Source organism: Muntiacus reevesi, chromosome 6, assembly GCF_963930625.1.
Source record: "Muntiacus reevesi chromosome 6, mMunRee1.1, whole genome shotgun sequence".
Lineage (NCBI taxonomy): Eukaryota > Metazoa > Chordata > Mammalia > Artiodactyla > Cervidae > Muntiacus > Muntiacus reevesi.
Window position 1 is genome coordinate 30,357,591 of NC_089254.1, and position 12,539 is coordinate 30,370,129.

The 12,539-nt window shown below is 41.3% G+C and overlaps 1 protein-coding gene across 3 annotated transcripts in view; it reads right to left on the reverse strand.

Moving 5' to 3' along the window:
* IGF2BP3 (insulin like growth factor 2 mRNA binding protein 3) overlaps positions 1–12,539 on the reverse strand; it is a 142,108-nt gene that overhangs the window by 90,388 nt on the left and 39,181 nt on the right. For all 3 annotated transcript variants that reach the window (XM_065938767.1, XM_065938766.1, XM_065938765.1), the window contains exon 3: positions 11,944–11,992. In XM_065938767.1, coding sequence (XP_065794839.1) covers positions 11,944–11,992 — 49 coding nt within the window. The remainder of the gene's footprint in view (positions 1–11,943; positions 11,993–12,539) is intronic.

A 12,539-nucleotide genomic window follows, 5' to 3' on the forward strand; every position in this document is an offset into this window, starting at 1 on the left:
ACCCACGTATGTTTCAAATCATGAACTCACAACTACACACAAAACCTCACTGGTTCAAAAATAAAAACAACTCACTGTAGGATGCCAAGGCACCCAATGTTTATAAGGAAGTAAACGACTGGAAAGAATCAACCATTTTTCCTCTCCTACACAGGCTATTGCTGTTGTTCAGTTGCTCACTCATGTCTGACTCTTTGCGACCCCATGGACTGCAGCTCACCAGGCTTCCCTGTCCTTTACTATCTCCTGGAGCTTGCTCAAACTCATGTCCATTGCGTCAATGATGCCATCCAACCATCTTGTCCTCTGTCATCTCCTTTTCATCCTGCCTTCAATCTTTCCTAATAATTCAATAGCTAATAAGGACAAGTTCCTCTATACAAATGCATTCTAACTGATATATGAAGAAACTGTAGAATTAAGAGCAATACCATCCTACAGCCACAAAGTATTGAATCTAACAATGATCAATGGCATTTTACAACCCAAAAATGCGAATTATGTTAAAACAAGCCAAAAGTGAACTTGATTCTAATCCAAGTCCCACAAGGGTCAGAGGAACGTGTAAAGTGACCACATATGGATGTAGTTCAGCAAAGAATGTGAAACATTCTAAAGAATAAAACCAACTTCAACAAATACACTACACCCTCCCCAAAAAAGATGATCCTATTAACTGTCTTAAAAAAAGATCCTATTTGGATCCTGACTCAAAAAAATTTTATAAAAGATAACCACGGAAATATGACTAGATTTGATATGCAAGAGTTACTATTCATTTAACACATGAATTTTTTAAAGAGACCATTAAGGACTGAATTATATCCATCCTCCCCAAAATCCATAGGATGAAGTCTTGATTCATAGTACCATAGTTCAATTGTATTTGGAAATAGGATATTTACAGAGGTAGTCGAGGTCATTAGGATGGTCCCTAATCCAATATAGCCGGTATCCTTATAGAAAGGAGACATCTGGGGACTTCTCTGGTGGCCCAGTGGTTACTTTGCCTTCCAATGCAGAGGCTGCAGGTTCAATCCCTGGTCAGGGTGTTGAGATCCCACATGCCTTGCCAGCCAAAAAAACAAAACAAAACAAAAGGCAGAAGCAGTATTCTAACAAATTCATTAAACACTTAAAAAATGGTTCAAAATCAAAAAATCTTAAAAAAAAAAAAAAAGAGAGAGAGAGAAAAAGAAATCTGGACGGACACGCACACAGCAACACCATGTGAAGGTTGGATTTACAGTGTCACAAACCAAGGAACTACCCGAACAGAGAGCCCTCAAACAAATCCTCTCACGGCCCTCATGCATGCGTGCCAAGTACACTTCAGTCCTGTCTGACTCTCTGTGACCCCATGGACTGCAGCCTGCCAGCCTCCTCTGTCCATGGGGATTCTCCAGGCAAGAGTACCAGAGTGGATTGCCATGCCCTCCTCCAGGGGATCTTCTCAACCCAGGGACTGAACCTGTGTCTTAGGCATCTTCCTCATCGGCAGGCAGGTTCTCTATCACTAGCGCCATCTGATATCAGACTTTCAGCTTCCAGAACTGTGAGACTGAAAAATTGCTGTTTACACCACCCAGTGTGCGGTGTTTTGCAGCAGCCCTAGCAAACTAATAGAGACATTAACTTTTAGAGATGAAGTCACTGTTTACTGAATTAAGTACTGTGATGTCCAGGATGTACTTCAATAATCTGGGAAAAGATGGAAGAAGCTAGAGTTATTTTAAAAAGAGAGAGACTGGGACTTCCTGGGGGTCTAGTGGTTGGGACTTCATCTTGCAATGCAGGGGGGGGGGGGTCACAGGTTCGATCCCTGGTCAGGGAACTAAGATCCGACGTATCTCAGGGCAACTAAGCCCTGCCACCTTAGCTACTGAACCCGAGCCACAACTAGAGCGTCATTACGCAGCAACAAAAGAACTTCGTAGCACAACTGGGACCCACCTGACGCAGCCAAACGAATAATAAAAATAAATACGTTTAAAAAGAGGGACTGGCTGACTGCACATTGATAATGGTTGCAAAGTATCACTAATTTAGCCTTTTTGTTTGATCTTTTTCATAATAAAAAGTTTAGATAAAGGACATGGAGACCTTTGAGATGACTATCTCAGAAGGACTATGAAGCACAGGACACAAAAAGTCCAGGCATCACATGCAAGGGCGCAGTAAACACAGATAGGGAGCCGCTTAGGACCAGAGCACAGGCCTCGTACACCGCGCATCTAGGGCTCACAGGCAAACACGTATTCCCCAAACAACTTGCACCAGCTCATTTCAAACGAGGCCAAGTCTGGGCCCTCCCAGAGCAACGATGCATGAACAACTCTATTGTCCACAGTTGGCTAAACAGAAGAGTTTACCAATAACTTCCCCAAATAATCTGTCTGAGCCCATTCATTGCACATAACCATATATTTCCTCCAGATCTAGGGAAGATCCAATTTCTATTGGGTTCACTGTCAAACTTTCAGGGGCATGCTGAAAGCAAATAAATGATGATCATTTCAAGAAACAGAAACTTACCTTTCAGGGGAAGTGTTCTGTTTGAGTAACCTGATTAAGAGCAGAAACCCCACCACTTTCCAGCTGCGTGACCCTGGGCAAATTACTTCACCTCTCTGACCTCAGCTGTCTCATCTGTAAAGTAGGATCATGGGACTGTGGTGAAGATTAAAACAAGTCAATTCAGCAGATTAGGACCAGAAATACTGGCACATTAGTGCTCAGTAAGTGTCAGCGGTTTATTGGTCAGTCCTCAGAGTCAGGCTGGGGAAGAAAGATCACTTAGCAGAGTCAGTGGTCTCACTGTTGCCTATTATGTCCCTTCAAAATTATTTGATAGATCAACTACTTCTAACAACCCCTCGTACTCAAGTTCACTGAAGCCATGATGATTTTTCAAACAATCCAACAAAACCTCCTCTTTCAGGACTTCCCTGGTGGTCCAGGGGCTAAGTCTCCGTGTTCCCAATGCAAGGAGCCCGGGTGCAACCCCTGGTCCGGGAACTAGATCCCACATGCTGCAGCTAAGAACCAGTGCAGCCAAATACATAAATATTTTTTTAGAAAACACTTCCTCTTTCGGGTTGCTAGGTCCAATTCCAACACGTGGAGGGGGTGTTTCCCACACCACCAATAACCAATTCTCAGACACGAGATGCGTGTCCTATGGTTCAGCTCAATTCTGACACTTTCTACCTGGAGACAGAACCTGACTCCACAGGTTAAGGGTTCAGTCCCACCAAGATTGCCCTCCACCCTTCAGAGGCCAATTGCCCACGTTGTCATTTATGCTTCAGACCAAACAACTATGGATATTTATATTCCACATTAATGCCTATGACTTCTTGCTCAGTTCATGCTTAAACGTAAACCACAAGTTTCTATAGGTATTTTTTTGCTGTTTGAGTTAAAGGACCTCATCGTGTTACGTTGTTGATTATACTGAAGATGCTTTGGTCTCATCTAATTTTTGTATGGCATTCATTCGCATACCCATCACGGACCACACCAGCACCAAACCACGCTGACCAGCGCACCAAGCAGGACTCAGCATTTTGAGAGAGGAGTGTGAGTGACAGACCCTGTGGTTTTCCTTAAAACCACATCAGCCTTCCCTGGGGACTTCAGCTCACAGACTCCAAGGCCCCGCCTGCTTCTTCATTTGGAAATGACCCCACTCAAACCGCGTCCCTCAGTCAGTCTGGTTCTCAGCACACAGTCATCCAAGGCTTCCCCTGAGGGAGCGGTATCAGGTAGTTCTATGCTATGCTAATATTCTATGCTACGCTTCTAACTATGCTATTATTTATTTCCTCCCAGACTAGTTAACAAGGCACCACTACTTTCTTGCTTCCTTCCTTGTTTCTAAATAAAGACCCCTTTGTTTTCCCTTCTTCTGCCAGCACCCAGCATAATGAGATTGCTATTTCTATATCACAGTAGTGAATTCAGGGAGGTCTCCTATTATCAGACTTTCTTACTATATCCAGAGTCCACAGAGAAAGAAAGTAAGTCTTCACAGAGATGTTACCAGCTTTAAGAAACTGTTATTAATCATATGGAAATTTCTGACATCTACAACTCACCCTCATTAGTAAGCATTTCTCCATTAGAGGGACTTGCCTTATCTTATAAGAAGATGTCTGATCAGAGTATATTTTTCAGTACAGTCTGAAATGCGGGCATCTCTCTCAAGTTTGGGCCCTTCTACCACAGTGGCCAGGATGCACTTTGGTGTAATTTACAGGGAAGTTTCGCTTCTTCATACTACATCTTACACTAATGCCATACTCCCCACCCCCGAACTTCAGAGGGAAAAAAATGTCTTTTAATCACTGAAGGAAGCTATGCCCTAGAAGTCAAGTTTCACCAAACTAGGAGGTACGTTCAAAGTGACAAGCCTAAGTGTTTCAATAAAGAAAGTGCAGTTAGTACAATCCTAGGTCCCTACAGAAAAAGCCTTGCAAGATTTCCGACAAGATCCACTTACTACCAAAAATTGCTTCAAGCTTACACAGAAGAGCCAAAGAGACCTCTGAAAGAGAAATAAGATGACTCTGCTGAGGAAAAAAAAGCAAAGAATATTTTATATTACAATGTTCAACTTAAAAGTTTGGGCTTTTATTTTCAGTGTACTAGCTACTTGCTTTCCATGCCAAGAACCAGAGGCTAATCCACTGGTATGTCAGAAGCCTGAATGCAAGCTAAGGATGCTTTAGTTATGAAGGACCCCCCCCCCTTACTTCCCTAGGTTGAGACCAGGAGACAGCTCCTACTTCCTTTATTCCATCACACCAGACAATGAATGTGGCAGAAAAATGAACTTTACACTGTGGAAACCTCTTCAGAGTTTCTTCCTGAGATATTCATCATCTCACCTCAATGAAGTCCAGGAAATATCTGATATCTGGGCCTTCAGATAAAGCCAACTTACATTCTTCAGTTTCCAGCAAACTGTAATTTTCTTTAATTTTTCTTAATTAATTTATCCTAATTGGAGAATAATTACTTTATAACACTGTGGTGGTTTTTGCCATACATTGACATGAATCAGCCACGGATGCACATGCGTCCCCCCATCCTGAAACCCCCCCTCCTCCCTCCTGCCCCATCCCTCTGGCTTGTCCCAGAGCACTGGCTTTGAGTGCCCTGCTTCATGCATCGAACTTGCACTGGTCATCTATGCATTCCCCATCAGTATTTGTCAGATCACATATTCAAAATTCTGCCTCCGAAAACACATATTCAAAATCTTGCCTCCGAAAATACAGTCGCTCCAGGCAAGAGCAGACCATTAACCCAATAGCTCAGTGTATTTTCCCAGACAATAACCTCTGTGACAACATCATTCTACTTTTAATACGTGAACCCCAAATGAGAACCTAACTTGCCCTTTACTATAGACACTTCATTTAGGTAATTAACAGGTCTTACACTTTCCTTCAGGGGAAGTCTCCCCTTTTAACATAAGTACTAGTAACCCTGATTGGAGAGTAGTATTAAGATAGTAAGATTAGGAGTAACTCTAAGCAGCCCTTTCCTGAGGCCTTGGCAATTTATTTTTTAAATGAAGAAAGACACTCTTTAAACTCAGAAAATGGAAAGTTAAGCGCTCTGCTGGGGCTCTACCCCCACCTCACCTCTTTGGTGTTTGCCCAAGAACCCTTAAATCCTTGTCCCATAAATCATGTCTATGTCTCTTGAGGCATCTGAGGATCCAGGTCTGCCCACCATCAGGACCATCTGTCTTTAGAGGAGCCCTTCCAGTTCTGGTCACATCACAAATCTACTCTTCAAGTACTTTAGCCAAGTGGGTGGCTTGAATATTACATAATTTTGAATCTGTGATCTGAAATATACTTGAGAAACGCACACTTTAAAATTACAACTTGCTGGAAAATGCAGAATGTATGTTGGCTTTACCTCAAGGCCCAGATGGTTCATTGACAGATGAGTAGATCAAGAGGATGTGATACGTGTACATAATGGAATATTACTCAGCCATAAAAAGGAAGGAAACTGGGTCATTTGAGGAGACATGATGGAACTAGAGTCTGTCATGCAGAGTGAAGTCAGGGGTGGGGTGGTGGGGAGGCAAACATCACGTATTAGCCTATAGATGTGGAATCTAGAAAAATGGTACATATGATCTTATTTGCAGGGCAGAAATAGAGACACAGATGCACAGAACAGGTGTATAGATACCAAGGGGTGGGGGTGGATAGATTAGGAGATTGGGATTGGCGTATGTATAGTTGATACTATGTATGAAATAGATAACTAATGAGAACCTACTGTATAGCACAGGGAACTCTGCTGAACGCTCTGTGGTGACCTAAATGAGGAGGAAATTCAAGAGAGAGGGGATATATATGTGCAGGTAGAGCTGATTCACTTTGCTGTACGGCAGGAACTAACCCAACATTGTAAAGCAACTATGTTCCCCAAAAAACTAATTTTAAAAAGTCAGTTGATTTCAATAAAAAAGGCCACAGGGTAGGAGGTGGAGAAGAAACAGTTTCTCCTAGTTCCCTTCTACACTCCACATGTGTGGGGGAAAAAACAAACCTACCTCTCTGGCAGCAGGTACTTTCAAAAGTTAGTTTCCCATATTTTACCTGCTAAGACACATCAGTGAAACACTGAGCCACTCCAGAGTCCTTGAGTGCACTTTACCATCATCCAAAACAAAATGGCTAGAAATCACTTAGCGCCCCCATGAGCCACAAAGCATGCAGGAGGTGGTATCCCAAGAACCTGGGTCCCCTTGGGTCATTCAGTAGAATATAGTGGTGTAAGATATTATAAATAAGAAATAGAAAGTAAGCTATCACAGCGGTGTAAGGATCATTCACAATTCACTTACAGACTTTATAAAATGCCTCAGAGCATCATGGTCCCAGAGCCTGTCACATCTTTGCTGACCCCACAGAAAACGGCCTAGAAGAGGACCAGCAGCACAGGGGAGGGATTTCTGCTTCTGAGATGCAGCTCCGACTGGCTATTAAGCTCTCAGTTCCAAATTCACCTTTCAACTCTGCGATGCTGGGGGCTGGGGCTTGGCACCCTGTCACACCTCTGTCAGTGGTTTCCTGTTGGCTTCTGCTGATAGAAGGCATTAGAAGGCGGACCTCACTGGTGGTCTTGTGGCTAGGCCTCCGTGCTCCCAATGCAGAGGGCCTGGGTTCAATCCCTGGTTGAGGAACTAGACCCCACACGCTGCAACTAAAAATCTGGCATAGCCAAATACATACCTACATATATAAAAATTTTAAATAGTCAAAAAAGAAAGCACTAGAGGGAAACGGGAAGACAGAAGAAGAGATGGCACATGTTCTTCCCCATTAATCAGCTGTTCCTCTCAGCACTGTCCTAACAGCAAGGGGTTTCAGACTCCGGCTGCTCTGGGCATTCCCAGAACCAGCTTCATCACCTCCCTTCTTCCCCAGCACGTCCCTTCTTGCCCATCCCTAGCACCAGCCACAGCCAGGCAGCATCCCTCTGCTCACTCTCAGTTACTTGAGCCCTTCATTCCAGCTTCTGGTATCTGATCACCTCAACCTCTGCCCTTGACCCTCTCTTCCCCACTCAGCCTCCGGGTGTAACGGCGCTCTACAGTCCGTATCTATGGATTCCATCTTCGTTCCTTCAGCCATCTAGAACTTGTGCACCCTGCACATTAAATTTCCCTTGGTGTGATACCTAGTGGTTTTGTGTGTTGTGCTGTAGGCTGGATCCGAGTTAAGCACAACAACTTAAGTTGGGAGGAAATGAATTCGTTGTTCGTATCGCAGCAAAAATGTAGCATGCACTTGTATGTACTAAGCATTTTTTAAAGGTTTTAGTATATATAATCCTTCTAATGTCCACAGCAATTCAATCGAGTGGCTATTATTATCCCCATATTAAAAAAGGAAGAAAATGAGACTGCAAGAATTAAAAAAAGTCACTTCAGACATCACATAACTAGTAAGTAGTGGAGCTGGGATATAATTCTAAGTCTGACTCTAGTTTTTTGCCTTCTGCAAAAAACTGAGGCTTTTCAAGAAACTCCACGCTGCTCCTTCCAGACTGTTTACAAGGTTCACAAATAATTTAGTGCAGGTGTATGATTGCTTTTTTGTTATCCTCATAAGTCTCATTCCTTAACAGTCCCCTTCCCTTTTAATATGCCATCGCTTGATGAGTGAATAATGTCATCTGTCCTGTGCAATGTCCCATATACTGGAGTTGGCTATTATGTTTCTTCATGGTATCATTTCACCTGTGCCTCTCCCTTCCATACTTTTTATAAACTCAAAAGTCAGACTGAAATTGAATCCCACTTAAACCTTTATTTTTTTATAAGAGTATTTCATCTGTGTTGCTATATACTTCCTATTGTATCAAATCAGGAAGTATGCAATGTCTGGTCATTCCATATAGTGATTCTAAGATTAATTAGTGGAGTCAAAGTCTAACTTCTCCATTGTAGAGGGAGTTCAAACCTGTCAGTGCAAAACCATCACCTATAAGGCTTTGGCATGAGACAACCGCCACACTCAATGTGTTCAAATCAAATGTTACACAAAGAGACTCCTCAGAATAATGGAAATAAAAATGAAAATAAACAAATGGGACCTACTTAAACTCAAGAACTTTGCACAACAAAGGAAACAATAAACAAAACGAAAAGACAACACACAGATTTGGAGACAACATTTGCAAATGACATGAGCAACAAGGGATTAGTCCCCAAAATTTATGAACAGTTCATGATGCCTCACAGCATCAAAAAAACCAATAAACAAATGGGCAGAAGACCTAAATAGACATTTCTCCAGAGAAGATACAGAGATGACCAAAAGGCACATGAAAAGATGTCCGACATCACTAATTATTAGAGAAATGCACATCAAAACTACAATGAGATACCACCTCACACCAGTCAGAATGGCCATCATCAAAAAACCCACCAACAATGCTGCAGAAGGTGTGGAGAGAAGGGAACCCTCCTACACAGCGGGTGGGAATGTAACTAGATACAGCCACCCTGAAGAACAGTACAGAGGTTCCTTAGAAAACTAAAGACAGAGCTATCATATGACCCTGCACTCTCACTTCTGCACAGATATCCAGAGAAAAACATGATCCAAAAGAATATATGTACCCCAACGTTCACTGCAGCACTGTTCACTATAGCCAACACATACAAGCAACCTAAATGTCCATCAACAGAGAAAGCGACAAAGATATGGTACATATATATATGGAATATTACTCAGCCATTAAAAAGAATGAAATAATGCCACTTACAGCAACACAGATGGACCTACAGATTGTCATACTGAGTGAAGTCAGAGAAGGAGAATTATCATATGACATCCCTTACATGTGGAATCTAAAGAGAAATGATACAAACGAAAGAGACTCACAGACTTAGATACAGAAAGCGATTCAGACTTAGAGAACGAACTCATAGAGGCTGGGGGCGGGGAGGGGGATAGTTACGGAGCTTGGGATGGACGTGTACACACTGCTGTATTTAAAATGAGTAACCAGCGAGGACCTATAGTATAGCACAAGGAACTATGCTCAGCGTTACGTGGCAGCCTGGACGGAGGGGAGCTTTGGGGAGAATGGATATGTGTATGTGTGGCTGAGTCCCTCCGCTGCTCACCTGAAACCATCACAACATTGCTAACAGGCTGTACCCCAATACAAAATAAAAGGTTTAAAAGCAAAGACCCAAAAAAACCTGACTCCTCAAAAGGAAATAACAAGTGGTGCTCATTCAAGTCTTCAAGGAAAGCAAAAATCCCAACAGTTCATCCTACTCCTGACAAACCCTCAATAAATTTTGTTAATCAGTATTTCAAACCACCCTTTAAATTTCAAAGGAATCAAAGGTCAAGAGTTTCAAAGTCTAGTTTCAAGCTTCTTTAAATTCTCTATCTGTTCTTATTTAGTTCTTTGAACTCTGTGGGCCCGTATTTGCCCAATTGAAAATAGAGATAATGTCTCCAACTTTACTTCACCTCAAAGGACTACGCGGAGGGTAAAATGAAATATAAAAGAAAAAGTTAGATATGACAAATAAAGATTTATTATCATAGATTAAATTTTACCCAGAATAAGGAAGAATGCAACGAACTGAAAGCTTGAGAAGCCACCAAAAGTAGAATCAACAATGCTTGAGAATCCACTGCAATCCAAATTTGAAGCAATAGGATGGATGAATTTTAAGGCAACAACCACTGCCTACAGATGATATGCTAGAACACTTGTAACTCACTTAAAAGTGGCTGCCACCACTTGACTCTTTCATCGAAAGCTATGTTACACCAGATATAGTTCCCAGATAGAAAATCACGTTTAACACTGCCCATGTTAAAATGAAGAGATTAATGAACACAGACACACTACTATAAATAAACTAACAAGGACCTTCTGCATAGCACAGGGAATTATACTCAGTATCTTGTAATAACCTATAGGGGCTTCCCTGGTGGCTCAGTGATAAGAGTATCCACCTGTCAATGAAGGTGTCACAGGTTTGATCCCTGGGTGGGGAATATACCCTGAAGGAAATGGTAATCCACTGCAGTATTCTTGCCTAGAAAACCCAATGGACAGAGGAGCCTGGTGGGCTACAGTCCGTAGGGTAGCAAAGGGTCGGACACAACTCAGTGACTAAATAACAAAATAACCTATAATGGAAACTAATCTGAAAAAGAATATATATGTATACGTATGTGTGTGTGTGTGTATATAAAATTGAATCACTTAGTTGTATACCAGAAACCAATGCAACATTGTAAATCAACAATACTTCACTTCAAAATAAATTAATAAAAATTGGGATTAAACCAGTAATCTTGATACCGTAGCACTCAATTCAGGGACCCACCCTTCAAGATACTGAATTTCCTAAACAAATGTTAAACTCAAACAAGAAAATGCATTGAGTTTAACCTAAGAAGCCACTGAATCTGGCTACAAAATACACCTTTTATACATTGTGTAACTTGAAAAATGTTCAGGATAGACCAAAGAATCAAGTCCTCCTGCAAAGATTAAATTCAGTAATACTGTTCTGAAAATACATGTGCTGCAAAATACTATGAGTATAAGCGATCTGTTACCAACTGGGACCTTGGAGAATGAGACCTCAGGCCAGCTTCCCCCAACTCAAAGAAATCTTTTAACCATTCTGTGCATTTTCATGACAGTTCTAGTTTACTTTTCTAAAATGACATTTGAAGAGTCTCTAATGTTAAACACACAAACCTAGTTATTCCTGATTTTTATATTAAAAATACATAAAAGTTGAGCAGTTTTCCCTGCACTACCATCTCCAAAGTAGGTTTTAAGAATTTTCACATTCCATTATCTGAAAGAGTCAACAGACATTTTCTTTTATCTTTTCAACTACTGGGTTCTCAAATTCTCACCTTGACATCATCAACATAGTTTGGAAATTGCTGACATAGGCTATTCAACTGTGCCAAAAGATTTGGGTTTATATACAGTTACCACAGTGCCACCATCTGAGCAAAAGAAAGCACAGTAACATTTTAAAATAGAGCATAAATAACAGTATTTATCTTTTTAAAAAAGACTGCCAAACAGAGAACTTCATATTTAAATACAATTAGCAAATCTCATCAGAAAGATCTCAAACAAGATTCTGTGGGATGTGATTGAATGAGGAAGTTTGCCCAGTTACACCAGAACCTATTTCAATTTCTTAAAGTATCTCAAAGAGCAGATTGTTTTCAAAGAAGTAATATACTGTTACAAAGAAAAGCCCAATGCAAGACAAAGACCATAATAGAGAAGGATTGTGTTCAAGCACATCCAAGAGGTGGAAAGAGGAGGAAAATCTTCGGAAAAACTACCAACAGGCTTAGATACTAATATCTTAGTTTTAAACATAGAAGTTCTTACCTCCCACTGTAAATGAGGCGGGATATTTCGTATCTGAAGTTTCCGAATCCTGCAGAAGAATTAAAATGTGTTTTAAAAGAAAACAAAAAAAAAAAACATAAAAGCAAAAGATACTTACAGCCAACATGGATGTTTCGAAACTACCTAAGATATATTTATTCACTACATATCCATACATACTAAGAAAACACAGCCCAAGAAAGAAAAAGGAGACCAAGTTAATCACAAGATGCACACTGAGGTTTCACAAGACCATTGGAAACCGAGCATCCCTGGATGGTCGTGGCTTACTCTAAAGTCACTCAAACTGGCAGATACAACGTCTGAACACATTTCATCTAATGACTACATGCTAAGTTCAAACCCTTTAGCCTCAAAGTAAGCATCCCAGAACAACAAACAAAACCTTAGTCCAGATGTTCTTAATCTGAGATCACAGCCAAAGGGTTCATGGACAGAACTTAAGGAAGGTGGACAGGAGCAGTGGGGTGCAGTGGGGTGGGGGTCACATTTATTTTCACTATCCCCGAAGTGACATTTAGCCACCCTCAACAGTGAATGTTGGCCTGAAACCACAGTAGAATTACACGTCTTGT